Source organism: Elephantulus edwardii, unplaced genomic scaffold (genome assembly GCF_000299155.1).
Source record: "Elephantulus edwardii isolate Elephantulus edwardi_28Jun2011 unplaced genomic scaffold, EleEdw1.0 scaffold00011, whole genome shotgun sequence".
NCBI classification, from domain to species: domain Eukaryota; kingdom Metazoa; phylum Chordata; class Mammalia; order Macroscelidea; family Macroscelididae; genus Elephantulus; species Elephantulus edwardii.
Genome location: NW_006399761.1, coordinates 663,912 through 685,320, shown reverse-complemented (window position 1 = coordinate 685,320; position 21,409 = coordinate 663,912). Strand labels below are relative to the sequence as shown.

The following is a 21,409-nucleotide window of genomic DNA, read 5'->3' as shown; positions in this document are numbered from 1 at the left end:
AGGACAGGGTTAGAATCTGTTGTTCGTATGGTCACTATGACTCAGTGGCACATCACAACAACATATTTATATACAGATGTGTTCAGGAGATCTGGTGGCTCAGTGCTCAGAAGCTGTGCTGGTAACACAAAGGCAGGCAGTTTGAAACCACCAGCTACACCATGGGAGAAAGATGGACAGTTCCTCTCGTGCCTTTTTACAGCCTCTGAAAACCTGCTGGAGGGTCAGCTATGGGTGGGCTCCAACTTGACAGCACACAACAACAACAAAAATATGTACTTATAGAAATAAATTCCTTTGACCAAATGCCTGAACCACAGGAAGTAATTAGTAGTATAACCATCCCCAGGGTGGTGTAAATGGCTAATGCACTTGGCTCTTAACAGGAAGATTGGAGGTTCAGTTCCCTCCAGAAGCACCTTGTAAGAGCCCGGTGATCCTCCTCTGACAATGTGGTCACTGGAGTCCCATGGCACAGGACCCAGCCCTGACACACACAGGGTTTCTCTGAGTCTGTGTACACCTGTCAGTAACTGGCCTCACCATTACCGGGGCTACCCTCTCAGGAAGCTGGTAATGGATCTGTACCGAGGACGTGCAGGGCACGGTGGGATCCTGGACGCCGGCAGGAGTGGAGCAGCCAGAGCCCAGAGAGAGGCCTTGCTCACCTCAGCCCCTGCCTCTGCTGCCCTCTGGTGTCCAGAGTGGAGACTATGTTTAGAAGAGGCCAGGCCGCGGCACCAGGGGCATCATGGCTGACAGCAAAGCAAAGAATACCAGAAGAATGCCTGCTTGTGCTTTATTGATGGTGCAAAGGCCCTTGACTGGGAGGATCATACAAATCGCGACTAACATTGAGAAGAACGGGGAGCCTTAATTGAGCTCACGTGAAACCCAGACTTAGACCAAGAGGCTGTTGTGCAAACAAAGCAAATGAACACTGCATGGTTAAAAATCAAGAAAGGTCCATCAGGATGGTATCCTTTCTCCATACCTATTTTATTTGTGTGCTGAGCAAATATTAGAGAAGCTGGCCTCTATGAAGAATAATGTGGCCTCAGCATCAGAGGAAGACTCATCAATAGTCTTCATTATGCGGATGGCACAACCTTGCTGGCTAAAAGTGAGGACTGGAAGCATTTGCTGCAGACGGTTAAACACTGCTGCCTTCAACAAGGATCACATCTGAACATTAAGAAAACAAAAATTCTCACCACTGAATGCATAGGCAACATTATGATGGATGGAAAAAGGGTTGAAACTGTCATTTACTCCATCTTACTTGGATCCACAATCAACACTCTTGGTACCAGCAGTCAAGAAATCAGGAGACATATCTCACTGGAAAAGTCTGCAGTCAGGGGCCTCTCCAGATTATTGAGGAGCAACAATGTCAGTTTGAGGACTAAGGTGCACCTGATTCAGGCCATGATCTTTTCAATCACTCGTTATGCATCTGAGAGCTGGACAGTGACTAAGAATGACCGAAGAAGAATTGACATCTTTGAGCTGGGGTGTTGGAGAATAGTACTGAACATCCCAAGGACAGCAAGAGAACAGGTATGTCTTGGAGAAGGTGCAGCCAGAGTGCTCTTTGTAGGCAGAGATGATAAAGCTTCGTCTCACATAACTCAGGCATGTTTCTAGGAAAGGTTATTCCTTGGAGAGGGACATCATGATTGGAAAAGCAGAGGGACAGGAAAGGAGAGGAAGACTCTCACCTAGGTAGACTGACACAGTGACTGCAGCAATGAGCTTGAGTGTGTCAGAGATGATGAGAACGGCACAGGGTAGGGCAGGGGTCAGAGCTGTTCACAGGGTCACTGTGAGTCATACTAGACTTGAGAGCACCTAGCAACACACAACAATTTGTCCATCTGATAGATGAAGAAAAGAGTGACATTGTCAACACTTTTCTTCTTCATGGATCCACGGACATCACCCACAGCAGCAGTCAAGAAATCAGAAGACGTGTTGCACTGGGGAAAGCAGCTGTCAAGCACCTCTTCAAAATGCAAAAGAGCAAGGATGTCAGTTTAAAGAGTAAGGTGAGCCTGGTCCAAGCCATGGTGTTTTCAGTTGCCTCCTGCGCCTCTGACTGTTTGAACATGAATAAGGAAGACTGAAGAAAAAAGCAATGCCTTTGAAAATGTGGTGTTGGTGAAAAATATTGAATATCCCCATGGACTTCGCAAAGAATAAACAAGTCTGTCTTGATGGGAGATGCTTCCAGGGTGCTCCTTGGAAGCAAGGAAAGTGAAACCTGATCTCATCTCACTCACTTGGGACATGTTATCAGGAGGGGCCAGGCCTTGGAGAAGGACATCATGCTAGGAAAGGTGGAGAGGGTCATCGAAAGAGAGGCAGGCAGCAAATGTCGACAGTGGACCTGGGCAGATCAGGAATTGTGACCCTAGTGGCATGATGAGAAAAGGTTCATATCTGTTGTTTGTAGGGTCTCTGTGAGTTGTACCTGACTTGACGGCACCTAACAACCATCACGTGGAGAAGGAGGAGGCTTTGTGGGATGACAATCCCCCTGCTTAAGCAGACCAGACCCCCAGTGTGGTGAGTTTGGGGTTCCCTTGGGGATGCTGAGCCTTGGAGCTGCTATTTGGTAAATGTGATTGGGAATTATATAGGCCACAGAAAAGAGAGACCAGAACAGACCTGGAGCAGGCACCCAGCCAGGGCTACTTAGTAACTTAGAGAACACACACTGCTTCCTGAGTCTTGTGCACTCCTCATGCTACAGTATCTCTGTGTTCACAGCCCACATGGAAAACAAAACTGTTGTTTAGTTTTGTCGTCTGGTTTTGGGTGACATTTAATAAAGTGTCTTTAGTTCTGTCCATTTCATAGTGATCCTTCTGAGGCTGTAGACCGTTACAGAAGGAGACTGACCATCTTTCCCCCATACAGCAGCTGGTGGATTTGAACTGTCGACCCCTAGCTTAGTGTTACACACTATACCACTGGGCCCCTTAGTTCATAGCCAGTGGGAAATAAAAGCCAATTCCTGCCCCTCAGAGAAGATAAACTGGGCTAGAGGAAGCCAGGGGGTACACTCAGCACACCACCAATCACTTAAGAACCATCTTTAGTGGACAGAGGAGGTGCTCAGGTCCATTCAAAATAAGAAGGGGCTGTGGGGGAGAGAGACCACTGCTGGAGGTCTGGAGAGAGTGCTCCTAAAAGCCTCCTTCCGTTCATGAGCTCACAGTGAATTCAGATCCCAGTGTCTGCCGAGCTGAAGCGTCAAGCTCCCTTCCTGGGGCACAGAGGCCCACAAAGCTCCGAGCTCTGGGTTTCTGAGTCAGAATCTCAGCCCGAGCTGGGCTGGAGGAGTGCAGACACACAGAAACTGCACAGCACGCTGGAGCTGAAGGAGGAAGGAAAGGAGCTCAGCCCCGTGGGGCCAGTGACGCCCTGGCATTTGGCACCTTCCCTCTGTTCATCCCTAAGGACCTGAGAAGCTGATCCTGGAAGGCGATGCCTCTGGCTAAGGTCAGGGTTGATGGAAGTCCCACGTCTCCTGGGCTCCCAGGGCCTCGGAGCAGGTGCTGTCACTACTGCTTCCTGAGGAGAAAGGGGCACAGAGTGGACACAAAACCAGCCTCTGTCCGTACTTCTGTGGCTCAGGAGTGTGAGACTGAGACAAGTCCTGTGCCAGGACATCACTAGGGACAGGGCAAGGTGCACCTAAGTCTTCAAACTGGCATCATTTCTCCTCAGTAACTTGGAGAGGTTCCTGACTGCAGATTTGCCCACCAGGAACCCCTCACATCACACACACACGTGCAGGCAAACACTCCCTGTTTTTGCTGAAAGCCGCCTGCACACACAAAGAGAAAATTGTATCTGGGGCCTGAGAACACAGATCATCACCCCAGCAAAATGAGGACACAAAACATTGCCCCAGCAGGACGAGGTTGCCAGTCCTGCACTTGCCCTTGACATGTTAGTTTAAATTAGCTCCAACGGTCAGGTGGTCCCTTACTTTCCTCACCAAGCCTTGCAGAAGCCCTTTGCTGACCCTCTGTGGCCTGGGGGTCCCTACCCGTGCTCCTTGGTGAGCCCCGTCTTGTCCCTAAACCAGACCCTTTCACCGAGCCATCCTCTACTTACCCCAGGGCAGCGGCCTGTTCCTCCAGGGACTTGCCGTGTAGTCTCTGTAGGTTGGGTGCCCCTTGAAGGTGGACCCGCCTAACCACCGCCTCTATTTCCCCCCCCCCTACTGTTGACATAATCCCACCTCTATTGCCTTGCTGACCAATCATTTTGGAACCAAAAAGAGTCTTTGTTTGTTCATGGTCACTGTAGAAGCAACAGTCGCTTGTGTTTTAATCTAAGATCTGCAGTGTTCCATGGTTTATCTAATGAGCTTCCGAGGGAGGTGTGCGGCTGGCCTTGGTCAGTGTGTCCAAGCTTCCACCTTCTGGGAAGGGAGCAGGGCCTTTGGAAGAGCGAGCCCCCAAAAAGATCTCAGACCTCCAGCCTCTTTTCTCCATGAGCCTAAGATTAAGGGGAGAGTCACACACACACCCCACCCCTGTTCTGCAAACCCCAAATCTTGACTGTTTTAGGGAAGAAAATGGACTTTCATGTGCACACCCCAAACCTATTCTGTCTACTTTGTGGTTTTTAGGTTGATTTTTTTTGCTTCATTTTCACTCATTCCTTTTCAGAAATCTAGGTGGGGTGAGTGAGAAATGAGAGGGAGAAGAAGCAGAAGACAGGACTTCAGGAGGGAGGTGAGAAGAGAGGAGAGAGAGAGGTGAAGAGTAGGAAGTGGGGTGAGGCATGAAGGGGAGGGGGCTCGGTCTTGGGGAGCAGGGAGGCGGGGCATGCCGGGAAAGGCCTCTGGTTTACCTCCTTCTACAGCAGTCCTGTGAAGAGTGTCTGTGCGCCCATCCTGCAGACGCAGAAACCGAGGCTCGGGGATTATAATCCCTGCCCTGGACTCACAGATGTCAAAGGAAGACCCTTAGAGATAAGCTCCATGTCTCCTCCCTGTCTCTCTGGATCCTCAGGGGGCATGTTCCAGGGTCCACCTTCTTGGTCAGAGCTGCCGGGTTATAGAGATGGTTGTGCCCGTGGCCACCCCGCGTGTTTCAGGGAAAGGCGGGGGTCTGTTTCTGAGCACTCAGCCCCTGGCGACCCTGGGAAGCATGTTCTGTGTGGAGTTGGCATAAAGCAGAGTCCGCTTCAGCTGGCTGGCTTACTGAGCTTCCCTCCCCTTCGGGAGGAAGTGTGTCGGCTTGTGTCAAGTCCTCGTTTTATTCCTGGACGCAGCGGGTTCTCCTCCGTGTAAACACCACATGTCCCGTGTGAAGCGTGTCTGACTCAGACACGAGCATCTCAGGGACGGTGGCTGAACCATCTTCGTTTCTCTAACTAGCTCATGGCAGTAACGACAGCCAGGCCAGAGACACAAACCCATAAACCCCCCTCAGTCCCGGGCAAACCAGGCCAGGCCAGGCCAGGCGACACACTCTTCAGCCTGAGGGAGACTCAGCTGCCCGGGGACTGAGCAGATCTAGAGACGCAGGGGAATGACTTCAAGAGAGAAAAACCACGGGGGCTGGGAGGGCCGGCTCAGTCCACAGACCAGTCAACAGTCTGTGTTAACAGATGGCACAGTTTTGCTTGCAGAGAGTGAAACAGACTTGAAGCATGTAAAGCAGAAGATCGAAGACTGCGGAGATGGGTCAACATGGATTACATCTCAACATCAAGAAAACACTGCTGCTTACCACTGGACCAATCAACAGGCAGCGTCATCGTAGATGGAGAAAAGAATGAAGCTGTCGATGGTTTCCTTTTGCCTAGATCCACAATCAACAGCCATGGTGGCCGCAGTCAAGAAGTTAAAAGACATTTCTTGCTTTGGGAAGAATCTACTTTCAAGGACCTCTCCTAAGGGCTAAAGAGCAAAGACATCACTGTAAAGACTAAGGTGCCCCCGATCCAAGCCATTGTAGTTTTTAGTTGTTCCCTATGCTTCTGAGTAGGAGGACAAGAAGAATCAATGCTTCTGACCTGCGATGCTGACTGAAGGGACCAAATATTCCATGGTTTGCCAAAAGAACAAACAATTCCATGTGGGAATAAATAGAATTAGCGTGCTCTTTAGAGGAAGCAGAGTTCCGTCTCACATCCACACTGTCAGGGAGGGCCAGCCCTTGGAAGACAACAGCAAGCTGGGAGTGGTGGAGAAAGAGAGTGCAACCCTCGACAAGATGGCCCAGCACAGCAAGCGTTAACAGCGGGCTCGAGCGTGTCAGGATGAGGATAGCGCAGGCCAGGCCAGGCTTCAGGTGTATCGTGTGTTGTGCACAGGGTCACTGAGTCATCACCCATTCGAGGGCCCCTAGCAACGAGAGCAGCTGCGCACTGCTTCCCCGCCAGGGACCAGGCCCTCGCTCAGCTGTGTCCAAAGCTTTGTGGAGATGATGGCCTTGGGGATGGGCCGTGAAGAATGGGGTGGGCCTCAGAGCAGCAGAGCTGTGATCGGGGCTCAAGGCACAGGGAAAGCAGAGAGCAGAGGGGGGAGACGGCAGGACACATCTAGGGACCCATCCACCCGGGCATGGAACAGGCTGGGCACATGGTGGCATCAGCTGGTCCACAGGGAGGCATAAATAAACCGCAATGCCGCATGTGACTATGGCCAAAAGGGTGTTGGGGGGAACTCATGCAAGAACAAAATGAGAGAATCGTCGCCCCTGTGAAGACTGGTTGAGAAGTTGCTTGTGTGATGCATTAGAAACAATGGGGAAGGAACTGTCAGAAAGGAATGTTTGAGTGGGCATCGTGTATGACAGCAATCTGGAGCAAGGGGTGCATGGGGGGGGGCTGCGGGAGGGGGAGAAGGGAAAGGAAACATACAACGAGATAAAAGAAGGAATCTGAAAATAACCTAAGCGTGAACAAGGGGGTGTGGGAGGAACAGCAAAGGCCCCACTTGTGGCTGCTTCCCAAGGCCGTTGACCAGGAGCTGATTCAGAGCCAGGCCTCCAGCAGTTTCCTGAGGCTGTAACGCCACAGACCGGGGCTGTAACGCCAAGGGAAGAGGTGGCCCGCCTCTCTCGGAGCCACTGATGGACTTGAACTGTCCTCCCGAAGAACTTGATGGGAAAAGAAAGGCAGTAAGGAACAGAGAGGAAGGTCCGGAGTGGAGAGCATCAAAGGCAGAGAAGGACTCGCTCCCTGTCCTAACAGTATGTCCTGTCCTCAGAGCCTGGGAGCCGCTCTCCTCCTCCTCCTCCTCCTCTGACCAGTGTGTCCTTTGCTCACTGTCACAGAGAGAAAGGGAAACAGTGAGGCTCATTGTCCTGACTTTCAGAAGTGCAGGCCTCAGGGGAAGGGCTAGGGCAGGGGTCAGAGGACAGCTGTGGGCACAGACCGAGGGAGGGAGAAGGGCCCCAGCTCCCAGGCTGGCTGGGAATGAGGCCACCTGGGTGGGTGGGCTCTTGGGGAAAGGCCTGGCCCACTCTGCTTCCTGGTCCTGGCCTGTGGTAGTAACAGCAGAATCTCTGGGTAGGTTTGTGGGAGTCCTGTGGCTGAGGAGAACTGTGCCCCCTTTTCCAAGGGAGAGCCGGGGAGACCGAGACCCCCCCAGGGGGTTGTCTAAGAAGACACTGGTGGATCTGAGTCCTAGGGGGCAGTGGGGGCAATCCCATGATCAGCCCACCTCGGAGGGTGCGGGCACAGACACCCCAGACCTCAGAGGATGCCCATGTGTCTCACGTGGCTCCCTGCTCGAACCCGCCTCGCCGTGTCTCCACACTGCTGAATTGAGTGCAGCCCAGACTGAGGATGGGGGCTGGGGCTGCCGAACCCGATTCAGGCTTAATAGAAATGAAGATTTTTGTTGTCATGCGCTGTCAGGTGAGAATCAACTCAGAGCTGGCCCTCCACTGGGTTATCAGTGGCTGTGAATCACAGGACACTGCCCATCTTTCTCCCAAGGAGCAGCTGGTGGATTTGAACTGCGTACCTTTGGGTTTCTACTCAGAGTTCTGTCTCCCGGCCGTGGTGTTGAGACATGCTGCTGTCAGCAACTGGAGAACAGGTCCCCCCACCCCCCATGCTGGCCCTGTGGATGAGGGGAGTCGAACCCTGATCCTCTGTACGGTTGTGGCTTCCTGCCACCGAGCCCCCACACCCTTGGAGATTGTGCCTGTTGCGTAGATGAGCGTGGCCACATCTGGGAACACCGGCAGCTCTGGCTCCCAGGTTACAACCGTGGAGAAAGGACTTGTTGAAGACTGAGACACCAACAGCTGGGGGTGGACAGAAGTGACCCACAGCTGACCCTCCAGTGGGTTTTCAGAGGCAGTAAATGACACGGGAGGAGAATGACCGTCTTTCTCTCTCAGAGGAGCTGGATTTGAACTGTGTGCCTTTGGGATGACAGCCTTGCTCCTTACCAGCTGGCCACCAGAGCCCTCTTGTGTTACGTGCTGTCAAATGAAGTATGACTCACAGTGGCCCTGTGAACAGATCTGCAGCCTGACCTCTCTGTGCCCCAGCATCACTGACACGCCATCAGTCCATCTCATTGAGGGTCTCCCACTCCTCTGCTGACCGTCCACTTTTCCGAGGGCTCACCTCTCCTGACAATGCATCCAACGTGAGATGAGGTGCCTCTGAGGTGCACTCTGGTAGCACTTTCTCCAAGATGTATCCGTTATCTTCACACATCACACAAAAGCATAGCTCTCCACTTCTCATCCTCTTCTGAGAAGTGGGTTGTACTTGGGCTTCAAGAGGGACATCAGGTGGAAAAATGGGCCCCTACAACCCAAACCAGAGGCGTTTCCCAGATCAGGACTCGGGGACCTAAGTGAACTCACACTCCGTCCTCCTGAGAGAAGCCACTGTCCCTCACGGTCCTCCACTGTCCATCGCGTGGCCCTCCCACCCAGGCCAAATTCAGCCCTGGAGGCAGCCGTGCAGTGTCCTACAGGGGGCTGACCTGCTCCTGTGGTGACACCCACGCCAGCTCTGAGCGGTGACCTTGGGGGGGGGGCTCACCACCGTGTCTAGTCTGCTCCAGCACAGGCCCCACAGCCACCCCCGAGGCCAGGACCAGCCAGACGTCAAGATTTCAAGAATAAGCTCTGACCTTTAGAACGTCAATGTCGGAGCCAAGTAGAGAATTCCTTCCCTCTCCAAGAGCCTCGTATCTTCACACTCTTCCCCGTGTGCACGGTGGTTAGTTCTATGGAGACAGCGTCTGCCATCTCACACTTGAGGAGACCCCTGGTGGCACCGTGGTTAGAGCTCAGCTGCTAGCTACAAGTTCAGCAGTTCGAGCCTACCACCCTCTCCACAGGAGAAGGCCAGAGCGTCTGCTTCCAGACTCACAGCTGTGCGAGCCCACGAGGGAGTCCTGCTGGCCTGGAGGGTCACTGGGCGTCCGATCGACTTGAGGGCAATGGGTCTCACGTCTAAGCTGTGATTGACTGTGCAGGGTGGGCTGGGGAGGAGGTGGCCTCTGGCACCTGCCCACCTTTCCCGCGGCTCAGTCCTCCAGTCATTCCGTGATGACGTGTGTGTGTGTGGGTGTGTAGTGCTAGGAGGCACCACCTCTCCGAAGTTGGACATCGTGGTCTCAGTGTCGCGAAGGCTGTAGGCTACACTACTGTTTACTGGGAAGTGACTCACCTTTGCCCAGTGGGTGAGGTTCAAGGAGCCATCCTAGAGAAGTGTTTTATCTCCTCGTAACTCCACACAGTCGCTGCTCTCAATGCAAAGCATTACTCTGAATCTGCCCTATTCTTTACCTCGAACAACTGTAACACGGTCTGTGAGCAGAGAGCAGTGTGGAAGCCCTCAGCTCTGCAGCGGCACCCACATGCCTTCAAAGGCTGCCTCTTTCCAGAAGCATCTTCCAGTCCGCCGAGCTCTCGGCAGACCTGCCACCTCTGCCGTCAGCTCAGTCACAGAGCCTCAACTCCGGTGGACAGTCTCCCGGTGACGGCTGTGACAGACACCGCCCACTGCCTCTCCACTGGTCACTGCTGAGACGCTGCCCCTTCTCAGATGCCTGGGCACTATCCATCTGGCTAGTCGGTGAGCAACTTGAAGAAGTGAGTAGACAGCAACCCCTGCCCTGGCACTTAGTGGACAGCTACGCTCTGGAAGAAGGAAATCTTTTGAAATGTCTTCTTTCTCCTGGGTTTGTCCCATCAGCTCTTTTCAGCCTCGGGTCCCCGCCACTCATCCTTGCACCCCACACCTCCCTGGCAGTTTTATCACTGCAGGGTCATAGCCCGACACCTTTAAATTCTAAAAGGCAAGTCTAACATCCCCAAAGTGCCAAGCTCTGTGGCCGGCGCTCATCCAGTGTGTCCTCACGTTTGTCACTGGGATGTCACGAAGCAAATGCTGTACTGGGGCACAAAGGCTGCTGACCACTGCAGGGAAAGGGTCCGCGAGCTCCTCTCCTGAGCACCAGGACCCCTGAGGTCCAGGGCCAAGAGGACAGGGCCACCGACGGTCAGCTGTTCTCCCAGGTGAACGCAGATGCATGTCCAATGTGGAGCTCGCGGCTGTCCCAAATCTCAGCCCATCTCCCGCGTTCTGGGGAGCAGTGCCGTTCTCCTGAGTTCTAGGGAGCAGTCAGCGCCCATTCTCCTGTGTCCTAGGGAGCAGCGCCCGTTCTCCTGTTTTCTGGGGAGCAGCGCCCATTCTCCTGTTTTCTAGGGAGCAGCGCCCGTTCTCCTGTTTTCTGGGGAGCAGCACCCATTCTCCTGTTTTCTGGGGAGCAGCGCCCATTCTCCTGCATTCTGGGGAGCAGCGCCCATTCTCCTGTTTTCTAGGGAGCAGCGCCCATTCTCCTGTGTTTGGGGGAGCAGTGCCCCTTCTCCCGTTTTCTGGGGAGCAGCGGCCATTCTGTTTACTGGGGAGCAGCGCCTGTTCTCCTGTTTTCTGGGGAGTAGTGCCCATTCTTCCGTGTTCTGGGGAGCAGCGGCCATTCTCTTGCATTTTGGGAAGCAGCACCCGTTCTCCTGTTTTTGGGAGCAGCGCCCCTTCTCCCGTTTTCTGGGGAGCAGCACCCCTTCTCCTGTATTCTGGGGAGCAGCACCCGTTGTTTTCTGGGGAGCAGTGCCCGTTCTCCCGTGTTCTGGGGAGCAGCACCCCTTCTCCCGTGTTCTGGGGAGCATCACCCATTCTCCTGCTTTCTGGGGAGCAGCGCCCATTCTCCTGCTTTCTGGGGAGCAGCGGTGGATGACACCCTGAAGGAACCTGGCCTATCTAGGACAGAAAGATCGCCGCAGAGGCCGAGGGCAGCGACAGTGGCCTGCAGCAGAGCACGTGCTGGAGCTGGACCCCAAGTGGGGCCGTGCGGGGTGCCCTCCACCTTCTCCCCAGTCCTTCAGCAGCACCGCCCCCTCACAGCAGAGAAGCCAGAGTACAGGTGGTCAGAAAGCTGGGGCTGGAAAGTCTGCAGCCCCGAGCACCTGCTCCACGTCCTCCGTCCGCTGAGCGTGTGCTGACGGGCAGCTCCCGTGGGGCCCAGGCTGGGTGGAGGCCCTGGTCAGCACGGGCTCTCTGGCCTCCTCCGCCCCGGGTGCCCACCCCCTCCTCAGGACGGCCTGGATCCCTCGTTGAGCTGCAAGCTGCATGTGCATTTCAGAGACCTGGCATTCTACTAACAGGGTGCAGCGCTTCCACACGGCCCTCCTCCACTCCAGTCTGAGCCCCACACCTGTCACCACAAAGTTCTGAAGCAGAAGTTGCTTTAATCAAGGGGTGAAGTCCACAGTGGGGGGACCTCACTCAACCTTTGGTGGCAGGGCCCCAGCCGACCCCCACATGCCCTGAAGCCCCTCGGGAAGGAGGGTGCAGCTGAACAGCAATGCCGGCAGAAGCCAGGGAGGGGGGCCTGCCAGCATGGGGGGAGCTAGACTGGACAGTCAGCCGGTGGTTCCAGCTGGGCTGGCAGAGGGGGCTGTGCACGCGGCAGGGGACACCTGGCGGGACGTGGGGTGCTCAGATGAGGGGATACCTGGGGGGCAGGCAGCGGTAAGAGCGCTCGGATGGGGGACACGGGGACAGCAGAGGCGGGTGCTCAGGAGATGAGGCGGCCATGCAGCCGCTGCAGCTGCTCCTGGGTCAGCACCAGCCGATGTCGCTGTCCGAGGCCGGCCGCACACGAGAAGGTCACTTTCCCCACGTAGACCGTGTCCTCCTGCTGTTCCTCCTTGGCCTGTGAGGAGCACAAGTGGGACCCTAGGTGAAGGTCTGTGGACAGGAGACCAGGGCAGCCCGGCGACAGTGTGGCCTCAGACTGCCAGATCAGAACGAGGGTGCAGGACCTTGCCCCCCCACATGCGCCCTGCCCCGTGCAACCTTACCCTGAGGAAGGCTGAGGACGGGAAGGTGGCAAAGTCTGTGGGGACCGTGGCTCCAGGACGCTGAGACACTGTCTCTTTGAAGACTTCATCCTGAAGGGGAGGGTTCAGGCTGAGTGGCGGGGGATGGGGTGGGGATGGGGGGTGGGGGGGGGGGGGGGGGGGGGTGGGGGGGGGGGGGGGGGGGGGGGGGGGGGGGGGGGGGGGGGGGGGGGTGCTTGCTTGGGGCTCTGAGACACACGGCAGGGGCAGGCTTGGTCCTCTGGGCCCCATACAGCTCACTCTTCCCTCCAATCCCCCCCCCCACCGTAAACCATCCTCTCCTGGAAGGACCCCTCTGTCTAAAGCCCTGGGAAGCCGGCCCCACTGGCCCCAGGGGTACTCAGCATGCCCTCTTCACACCAACCCCGTCAGCACATCCCTGACTTCCTCCCCAACGCTTCTCCTGAGCTGTGAGGTCCAGCACACCCCTCAGGGAACGCTTCACAGCCCCCCAGAGGCAGGGGTTGGGGAAAGGCAGAGGCTGGGCTGACCTTGAGCTTCTCAATGGTGTCACTCAGGGACTTGAGCTGGGCCACCTGCTCGAGGAGCTGGGCAGACGGGCTCTTGGCCACTGTGGGGAGGGGGGCTGGTGAGGCCACCAGGGCCAGGCAGGCAGGGGCAGGTGCGCATCCACCTCCCAGTTGGCCATCCCTACCAGGGCTGGAGCGAGTGATGTCCACTACGTGGGGACGCGTGCTCAGCTGGTTAAGTGCGTCCAGCAGTTGGCTGGTCTTGCGGTACAGTGCTCCTGCTGCGACATCACCACCAGGGCCCTCGTGGGGTGGGATGGACACCTTGGCCACGTGCAGGGGGGGCAGGGCTGCCAAGGAGGCCTTCATCTGGGCTCCCTGTTAGGGCCAAGGACAGCACACGTCACTTACGGCCCTTGCCCTCCGCAGCCCTCTAACCCTCCAACCCTCCGCGGGCCCTCATCCCCCAACCCTCCGCGGGCCCTCTCACCCCCCAACCCTCCACGCGCCCTCTCATCCCCCAACCCTCCGCGGGCCCTCTCACCCCCCAACCCTCCACAGGCCCCTGCCCTCTGTGAGGCCGCTGCGGGCACCCCACCTTGAGAAGGCTGTTCTCACGCTGGAGCTGGGAGAGGTGCAGCCTCAGGGCGGAGATCTGCTGCAGCAGCAGGGGCGAGTCCTTGACCAGCCCTGGGCCCGGCGCAGCCCCCGGAGCCTGCCCAGGAGCTCCTGCTGGAGACCCGGCCACGTCAGCACCAGGGTGCCCACCGTGGAGGCTCCCCTCTTCCGTGCACCCCCTGCCCCCCACCAGGACGGTGTCTACCTCGCTGCTGTTCCTCTGTGCTCGCAGGACCCGCAGGAAGCAGGGGAGAGGAGAGCGGAGTTAGAAGGCGTTAGTGGAGCACCCCGAGGCACCCTGGACACGAGTCTCAGGAGATCGCAGTCACCATCCACCTCTTCTCCCAGCCCTCCCCAAAGGACAAGCACATGGGGCCCAGGGCACGGCAGGGGAGCTGGCGGGGTGCTGGAGGACCCCCGTGTGCCGAGGCTGTACCGAGGCCGTGCCCAGCGCTCGCCGCCCGGCCCCCTGCTCACCCCCTGCGATGCCGGACACGAGCGTGGCGATGCCCGAGGGCGGGGGTCCCCGGAGCCCCTCGATGGTGCGCTTGGACTGGTTGCTGAGGCGCTGTTTCAGCTCTGCCTTCTCGGCCTCCAGCTGGTCGATGTCGGCCTGGAGCGCGTCCATTGTCTCCTCAAACTCTCTGTGGGGGGCGAGGGGTGGTGGCTCTGTCCCCAGTCCCACCTTCCCGGAGGAAAGCCCTCGGCAGCCGGCTGGGAAGGGGGTCAGGGCCGGGCAGGACTGGGGGCACAGGCGGGGCCCCGGGACCGGGCGGGGCCGGTGCCTCACTTCTCCTTCTTGCGCAGAAGCGCCTGCGTTTCGTCCAGCCGCGTCTGCACCTTCTCGGTCCGCTCGTCGGCGTCCTTGGCCGCGCTGTCCAGCTTCTTCTCCAGAAGGCTGAGCCGCACGTTGGCCTCGCTCAGTTCTTCTCCCTAAATGCAGGCAGAGCTGCCTGTCCCCACGTCCTGCCACAGCCCCAGGGGACAGATGCGCTGACAGTGTCCCACAGCCCCTCCAATCAGGGTCCTCCTCGACAGCGCCCCAGAACCCCTCCAATCAGGGCCCGCCTCCACTGACAGCGCCCCAGAACCCCTCCAATCAGGGTCCGCCTCCACTGACAGCGCCCCAGAACCCCTCCAATCAGGGTCCGCCTCCACTGACAGCGCCCCAGAATCCCTCCAATCAGGGTCCTCCTCCACTGACAGCGCCCCACAGCCCCTCCAATCAGGGCCCGCCTCCACTGACAGCGCCCCACAGCCCTTCCAATCAGGGCCCGCCTCCACTGACAGTGCCCCAGAGCCTCTCCAATCAGGGTCTGCCTCCACTGACAGTGCCCCAGAGCCCCTCCAATCAGGGTCTGCCTCCTCCAGAACCCCTCCAATCAGGGCCTGCCTCCACTGACAGTGCCCCACAGCCCCTCCAATCAGGGTCCTCCTCCACTAACAGCGCCCCAGAACCCCTCTAATCAGGGTCCGCCTGCATTAACAGCACCCCAGAACCTCTCCAATCATGGCTCCATCTCCTTCAAGAGCACTCCAACAGCCCCTCCAATTATGACCACGTCTCCTTCAATAAGCACCTCACAGTCTCTCCAACTGCAAGACCTACCTCCTAAAAGAAGCCCAGCACACCCCCAAACACAGACCCACTTCCTCCCTCTTAAAGAGCACCCCAGAGCCCCTACAACCATGTGCCCAGCTCCCTCACTAAAGGCACCCTGAATCATGGCCCCAAATCATCCACTAAGAGCACCCCAGAACCCCTCCAACTATGGCCCACCTTCTATACTAACAGCCCCCCCACCCCCATTCCCTCCAATCATGTCCCACGTCCTGCACTCTGAGCCCCTCACTCGCATCTCTGCTGCGCCCACCCCCCTCACCTTGATCTTGAGGGACTTCTTCAGCTCCTTTATAACCGTCTCTCGATCTTCCAACTTCAAGCCCAGCCCTTCGGCATCGGTGATCTCAGCCCGGAGCGCCGCAGCCCGCAGCTCCACCGGGGGCGGCTGTGGGGGAAGAGGCCCCTCTGTGTTCCAGTCAGAGTCACAGCACAGGGACCGTGACGGCCATGCCTCAGGCCCCGTGTCCTGGGATCCCTCCTGCCTCCTTCCCCTCACCTACCTTGCCGGGGGGCCGCTCTGCGTCATACTCTCCCTCCTGCATGGCTGTGGCCAGCTTGTTCATGGTGCTGATGAGAATAGTGCATGACTGTCGCAGGCACTCATAGGGGCTGCTGGACGGGGTCCCATAGATCTGCAGAGCCGGGGCACTGGTGAAACCACCCAGCCAACCACCAGGCCTCCTGCCCCCTCCACGCCCACCTGATCCCTCTGTGCCCACCTTGCCCCCAGGTCACCTGGTCCCTCCACGCCAATCCGGCCCCCTCCACACCCACCTGGCCCCCTCTGCACCCAACCAGCCCCCTAGTCCACCTGCCCGCTCCACGCCCACCTGGCCCCCTCCGCACCCACCTGATCCCTCTGTGCCCACCTTGCCCCCAAGCCACCTGCCCCCTCCACATCCATCCGGCCCCCCAGTCCACCTGGCCCCCCAGTCCACCTGCCCCCTCCACGTCCACCTGGCCTCCTCCATGCCCATCCGGCCCCCTCTGCGCCCACCTGGCCCCTCCGTGTCCACCTAACCCCTAGACCCACCTGCCTCCTCTGCGCCCACCTGTCCCCTCTGTGCCCATCCGCCCGGCCCCCAGGGCCACCTGCTTCCTCTGTGTCCACCCAGCCCCCAGGCCTATTTGCCCCCCTGTGCCCACCCATCCCCTAGGCCCACCTGCCCCCTCTGCACCCACCTGGCCCCCTGGCACACCTGCCCCCTCTGCGCCCACCTGCCTCCTCTGTGCCCACCTGCCCCCTCCGCACCCACCTGGCCCCCTAGGCCCACCCGGCCCCCTCTGTGTCCACCCGGCCAGCAGGCCCACCTGCCCCTTCTGTGCCCACCCAGCCCCTAGGCCCACCTGCCCCCTCCACGCCCATCCGGCCCCTCCCTGCTCACCCAGCCCCTTTTGTGTCCACCTGGCCGGCAGGCCCACCTGCCCCCTCTGCGCCCACCTGGCCCCCAGGCCCACCTGCCCCCTCCGCGCCCACCTGCCCCCTCTGCGCCCACCTGGCCCCTCTGCGCCCACATGCCCCCTCTGCCCACCTGGCCCCCAGGCCCACCTGCTCATTTGCTTTGAATGCCAGCTCCTCGAGCGCTGCAACTGGCAGCCCCTCGTTCTCAGCCAGCGGGGCGATGAGCTGGGCAGCGGCGGCAGCCACCTCCTGCAGCACAGCCACCACCCATGTCAAGTGCTTCCTGCCGTCCAGGAGTGTGTCGGATACCTGGGCACAAGCCAGCGTCAGGGTACCTTTACAAGCACCACCCTTCAGTCACCCACAGCCACACACCCCTCACACCCCCACACCTGCGCTCCAAAGGCCAGCGCAGTGGGGATCCCGGGAGCATCAGTCCCCGGCATCCGTCTTCGGATCTTCTTACAGAACTGTCGGATGTCGCTGCATGAGGTCTCCAGGTCTCGGAGAAGGAGGGCCATGTCGGATGCCTCCTGCCCACCCTGCACAGGGGACAGAGATGGGAGGGGCACTGCGTCAGCACGGCGATAGGGACGGCAGGGAGGGGGTGGGGGCAAGGCGGGCTAGGAAGCGATGGACACTCAGGAGGATGGCAGGGTGTGCCCACCTGCAGAAAGGCACGCAGCCGTCCCACCTCCACGCTCATGCAGTCCAGGGCACTCTGGGTGAACTGTGAGGACAAACGGGGGTCAGGAGCCCCAACACACACACTGAGCCCCACCTTCATCTCCGACAAGTCCCCGCCCTGTGCGGATCCTCTGCCTAGTGGGCTCATTGACCTCCCTGATCACCCCTCAGGGGTCCACCTGGCCCTGGGCCATCTCCTTCAGTGGGCCTGCCTTGGGCTTGGTACTCCTCTGGGGCCTGGTCTCTATAGGGTGTTCAGCCACTGGCCCAAACATTTCACCTTAATGTGGTCGGCCAGCTGCATGGTACAGTCCTCGGACTGCTCAGCAAGGTGGATGCTGTACAGGTGCTGGGGAGGACAACACAGACAGAGCCCTTCAGAGGTGAGAGAACAAAGGCCTCAAACGCCAACACAGGGCGCTTATTGTGGGAGTTACTGCCTGTGAACCGGACGGTCAGCTGTGGGCCTGTACCAACTGGACAGCGCACAGTGAATCATGGGAGTTCAGAGGTGGTCAGGCAGCTGCGTCCCCCAGCTTCACCTGAGCACTCATCAAGTACCCACACTGGGCACAACTCTGGGCCCCCAACCATGCCTGGCCCTGCCCCAGACCTGGTAGTACTTGATGGCCTTGGTCAGAGGTTCCACGTTGACAGTCTCGTCCAGCTGGTCCTTATGCAAGAGCTCAATGAGGAAGTCCAAGGAGCGCTCGTGGGCACTCATCTCAGGGTACAGGCTGCCCACCTTCTTATACACGTCCACACCACACTGAGCGAGGGCACTGGAGGCCAGAGAAGGGCTCTGTGAGGCTGCAGTCAGCTAGGCTGAGGGCCTCCCAGGCCCCTCCATTCCCGGCTCCCGAGCCCCAGCCGCGAGCGCCAGCATCACTCACTGCTCGTAGCGGTGGAGCGTGGCCTGCAGCAGGCTCAGTGAGTACACCAGGCCTGCAGCAAAGCTCAGCTGCTCCCCGGCAGCCCCTCGAAGCCCGGGCCGCTCGGAACAGTTTTCACTGAGTTCAAATTTCTCCTGGGCCTGTTTCTGGATCAACTCCGCCTGCAGGAAGACACACCACAGATGCTGGACTGGGAGCAGGCCCTGGGAACACTAGCCCTCTGGTTAACGCCTACTCCCTACCACTCTCAGCTCAGTTACTGCAGTAACCCCACCTCAATGAGATCTCCACCTGTGCTCCCGCAAACGATCTAACTTCCTTTCTGAACGCAGCATTTGAAACATGGATTCAATTCACAATCTCCTTGATTGGTGTGTAACACCCAACACACCAAACTCTGAGGCCTGGAATGCTGAACGCTGCTTTCCCCGGGCACCCCTGACCCCGGGCATTGCATGGTCTAGATCCTTGACCCCAGGCACCCCTGACCCCGGGCATTGCACGGTCTAGATCCTTGACCCCAGGCACCCCTGACCCCGGACACTGCACGGTCTAGATCCTTGACCCTCAGCATCCCTGACCCGGGCATCCCTGACCTCAGGCACTGCATGGTCTAGATCCTTGACCCCAGGCACCCCTGACCCGGGCACCCCTGATCCCGGGCACTGCACGGTCTAGACTCCTGATGAGCTTGTGACCGACAGACCTGACCTTGCACATGAGACGAGGCACGAGCAGCAGCACCAGGACACAGTCGTGGTCCCCACCCGGCCGGAGGAAGCTGTCGGGCATGAAGGTGGTCAGCAGGGACGTGTGCCGGTTCGCCTGGGCTACCTCCATCTGCCTCAGTTCCATCTCAATGGCCTGAGAAGTGGGAACGGAGGAGGCCTCAGCCAGGACAGAGACAGCGCCAGACCAACAGTCCCCGTGCCTGTGGGGAGCACAGGCAGGAACCCTCCACACCGTGACATGAAGCACCTCCTCCCCGAGGAAGCCCAGGCCAGGCCACAGCCACGTCCCGGCCACCCGCTCTCCCGACCTTAGCGTGGGCCTTGGTCTCAGCGAACTTGATCTTGAAGTCAAAGGTCTCCGGGGGCGGCTGCTGCTGCCTTTCCACAGACGCCTCCTGCTGGTTCGTCAACTCCCGGTTCACCTCCTGCGGTGGAGACAGCAATGACAGCCGGCCGGCCGGGGGGCTGCCAGCCTGTGGGCGGTGGGCACAGGCGGACAGGCACCTGCAGGTGGGCCGTGAGCTGCCGGTACTTCTTGATGGTCTGCTGGTAGTCAGCCACCGTCTCCTGGGCCGCCTCCACGCGCTTCTGGGCCTCGCGCACGCGGGCACCCGCCATGTCCAGCTGCTCCCGCAGCTCCAGCTCCGTCTCGCGTGCGTTTTCCTGCAGCTCATCATTCATTTCGTTCATCGCCTCCTGGAGGGTCACGGCAGTGGGAGGAGACGGTCAGGGCATCAGGGGAGACAGGTCCCCTCACGGAGGGTCATGGTGTGGGAGGAGGTCAGGGCATCAGGGGAGATAGGTCCCCTCCTGGAAGGTCACGGCGGTGGGAGGAGGTCAGGAGAGCAGGGGAGACAGGTCCCCTCCTGGAGGGTCACGGCGGTGGGAGGTCTGGGCAGCAGGGGAGATAGGCCCCCTCACCACACCCAGCTGGCCCAGTTCACAGCACCCCAGGAAGCTCTGAGTGGTGTCTTACCAAGTCCCCCACCGTCTCCCTCAGCTCCCGCACTTTCTCCTCCAGGTTCAGGTTCCGGTCAGTCAGCATCTCCACCATCTCCTCGGCACCCAGAGCGGCATCCACCTGGTGGCAGGAGAGGACTGAGCGCTGCGAGGCAGGCCCGAGGACGGTGGGGGCACCGGGTCGGACAGGGACAGGCAGTCAGGGGCCACAGGGTGGGTGTTCAGGGGAGTGAGACATTCAGGGGCACAGGGTGGGCGTCTGGGAGCCACAAGGTGGGAGCTGAGTGGTCATGAGTCAGGCATTCACGGGGGGCCACAGGGTGGGACTTCGAAGAGCACAGGCTGGGTATTTAGGGGCACAGGGCAGGCATTCGAGGGGTATGGGCATTCTACGCCATGAGGTGGGCACTGGGGGCACAGAGTGTTTAGGGGGACAGGGTGGATGATCATGGGCAACAGGATGGACGGTCAGGGGCGCCTAGGTAGGTGGTCAGAAGTCGCTGGGGGCATGGGCTGCTGTTCAAGGAGTGGGCGTTGGGGGTACAAGGTGAGCATTTGAGACGCATGGGTGGGTGTCTGGGGGGACAGGGTGAACGGCTGGGGCACCTGGGTGGTCGGAGGTCAAGGAGTGGGCGTTGGGGGAGATGAGGTGGGATGTGGGGGACAGCGGGTGGGGGGCTGGGGCCCCGGCGCGTCCCAGGCACCTGCTCCTTGAGCTCGTCGATGGTGCTCTCCGCCTGGCCCAGCTCCTCCTGCAGCCGCTCCCGCTGCTGCCTCACCACCTCCAGCTCCTGGTTCTTCTTCTCCATGAGCTTCTGGAGCTTCACGTGCTCCTGCTTCTCCGAGGAGGACAGGTCACGCATCCTGAGGGATGGGAGGTGGGACGCGTCCACTCCCTGGGTAAGGCGGGGGCCGAGCATCTGGGGACGGGGCGCCTGCCAGCCTCCCGGGGTCCCACCTCACAAGGGCGTCCTTCAGGCGTGCGTTCTGCTCCTCAAGCTGCTTGAGCTGGTAGCTGGATGCGGCGCCGTCGGAGCCTGGAGAAAACCACGTCCACCTTCAGCCACGGCCCTCCCGAGCGGACCCTCAGCCGGCCCCCGGCCCCTCCACACCGGCCCGCACCCTTCTCCTCGATCTCAGCCTTGAGGATCTCCAGGTCAGTGGTGAGCTCGTCCACGCGCTCCTTCAGCGCCTCCACCTCCTGCTGTAAGGACTCGGCCCGTTCCTCGGCCATCTCCTTGTCCAGTGTGGCCATCTCGATGGCGTCCGCGGTGTCCGCCATCTCCTCCATGTAGCGCTCCTTGGCCTCCAGCGCCTCCTTGGCTTCCTGTGCTCGGGGGAGGGGTGAGGCTGCAGGTGCAGACACACCATGCTCCCTCCCTCAGCCCCCCACCTTCCCCTTCCCTCAGCCTCCATCTGCCGCAGCCCCCATCGTCCCCCTCCCTCATCCCCAACTTTCCCTCTTCCCTCACCCCCCATCTCCTCACCTCGCCCCCGTTGCCCCTGTCCCCCACACTACCTTGCACGCCTCCTTGAGGCCTAGTTGCCCTGTCCCCCACCCCTATCTGCCCCTCTTCCCTCCCGATTACCCCAGTCACTGAATCAATCCATCTC

The 21,409-nt window shown here is 59.2% G+C and overlaps 1 protein-coding gene across 8 annotated transcripts in view; it reads right to left on the bottom strand.

Annotated features, from left to right (window-relative positions):
- Positions 1-12,035: 12,035 nt before the first annotated feature.
- Positions 12,036-21,409, bottom strand: part of DCTN1 (dynactin 1) — a 19,528-nt gene continuing 10,154 nt past the window's right edge. For 2 of the 8 annotated variants that reach the window (XM_006880838.1, XM_006880841.1), the window contains 23 exons: positions 20,918-21,127; positions 20,754-20,832; positions 20,500-20,659; positions 19,812-19,916; positions 19,340-19,531; positions 19,144-19,260; positions 18,816-18,968; positions 18,105-18,265; positions 17,825-17,993; positions 17,492-17,560; positions 17,192-17,254; positions 16,917-17,066; positions 16,672-16,833; positions 15,623-15,754; positions 15,382-15,507; positions 14,289-14,431; positions 13,976-14,142; positions 13,704-13,718; positions 13,479-13,609; positions 13,066-13,258; positions 12,902-12,981; positions 12,372-12,461; positions 12,036-12,223 (listed from right to left, as the gene is read on the bottom strand). In XM_006880838.1, the coding sequence (XP_006880900.1) occupies positions 12,086-12,223; positions 12,372-12,461; positions 12,902-12,981; positions 13,066-13,258; positions 13,479-13,609; positions 13,704-13,718; positions 13,976-14,142; positions 14,289-14,431; positions 15,382-15,507; positions 15,623-15,754; positions 16,672-16,833; positions 16,917-17,066; positions 17,192-17,254; positions 17,492-17,560; positions 17,825-17,993; positions 18,105-18,265; positions 18,816-18,968; positions 19,144-19,260; positions 19,340-19,531; positions 19,812-19,916; positions 20,500-20,659; positions 20,754-20,832; positions 20,918-21,127 (3,005 nt within the window). In that variant the 3' untranslated portion in view covers positions 12,036-12,085. Of the gene's footprint in view, positions 12,224-12,371; positions 12,462-12,901; positions 12,982-13,065; positions 13,259-13,478; positions 13,613-13,703; positions 13,719-13,975; positions 14,143-14,288; positions 14,432-15,381; positions 15,508-15,622; positions 15,755-16,671; positions 16,834-16,916; positions 17,067-17,191; positions 17,255-17,491; positions 17,561-17,824; positions 17,994-18,104; positions 18,266-18,815; positions 18,969-19,143; positions 19,261-19,339; positions 19,532-19,811; positions 19,917-20,499; positions 20,660-20,753; positions 20,833-20,917; positions 21,128-21,409 lie in introns of all 8 variants that reach the window. The other 6 variants (XM_006880839.1, XM_006880840.1, XM_006880843.1 and 3 more) reach the window with 3 other exon arrangements.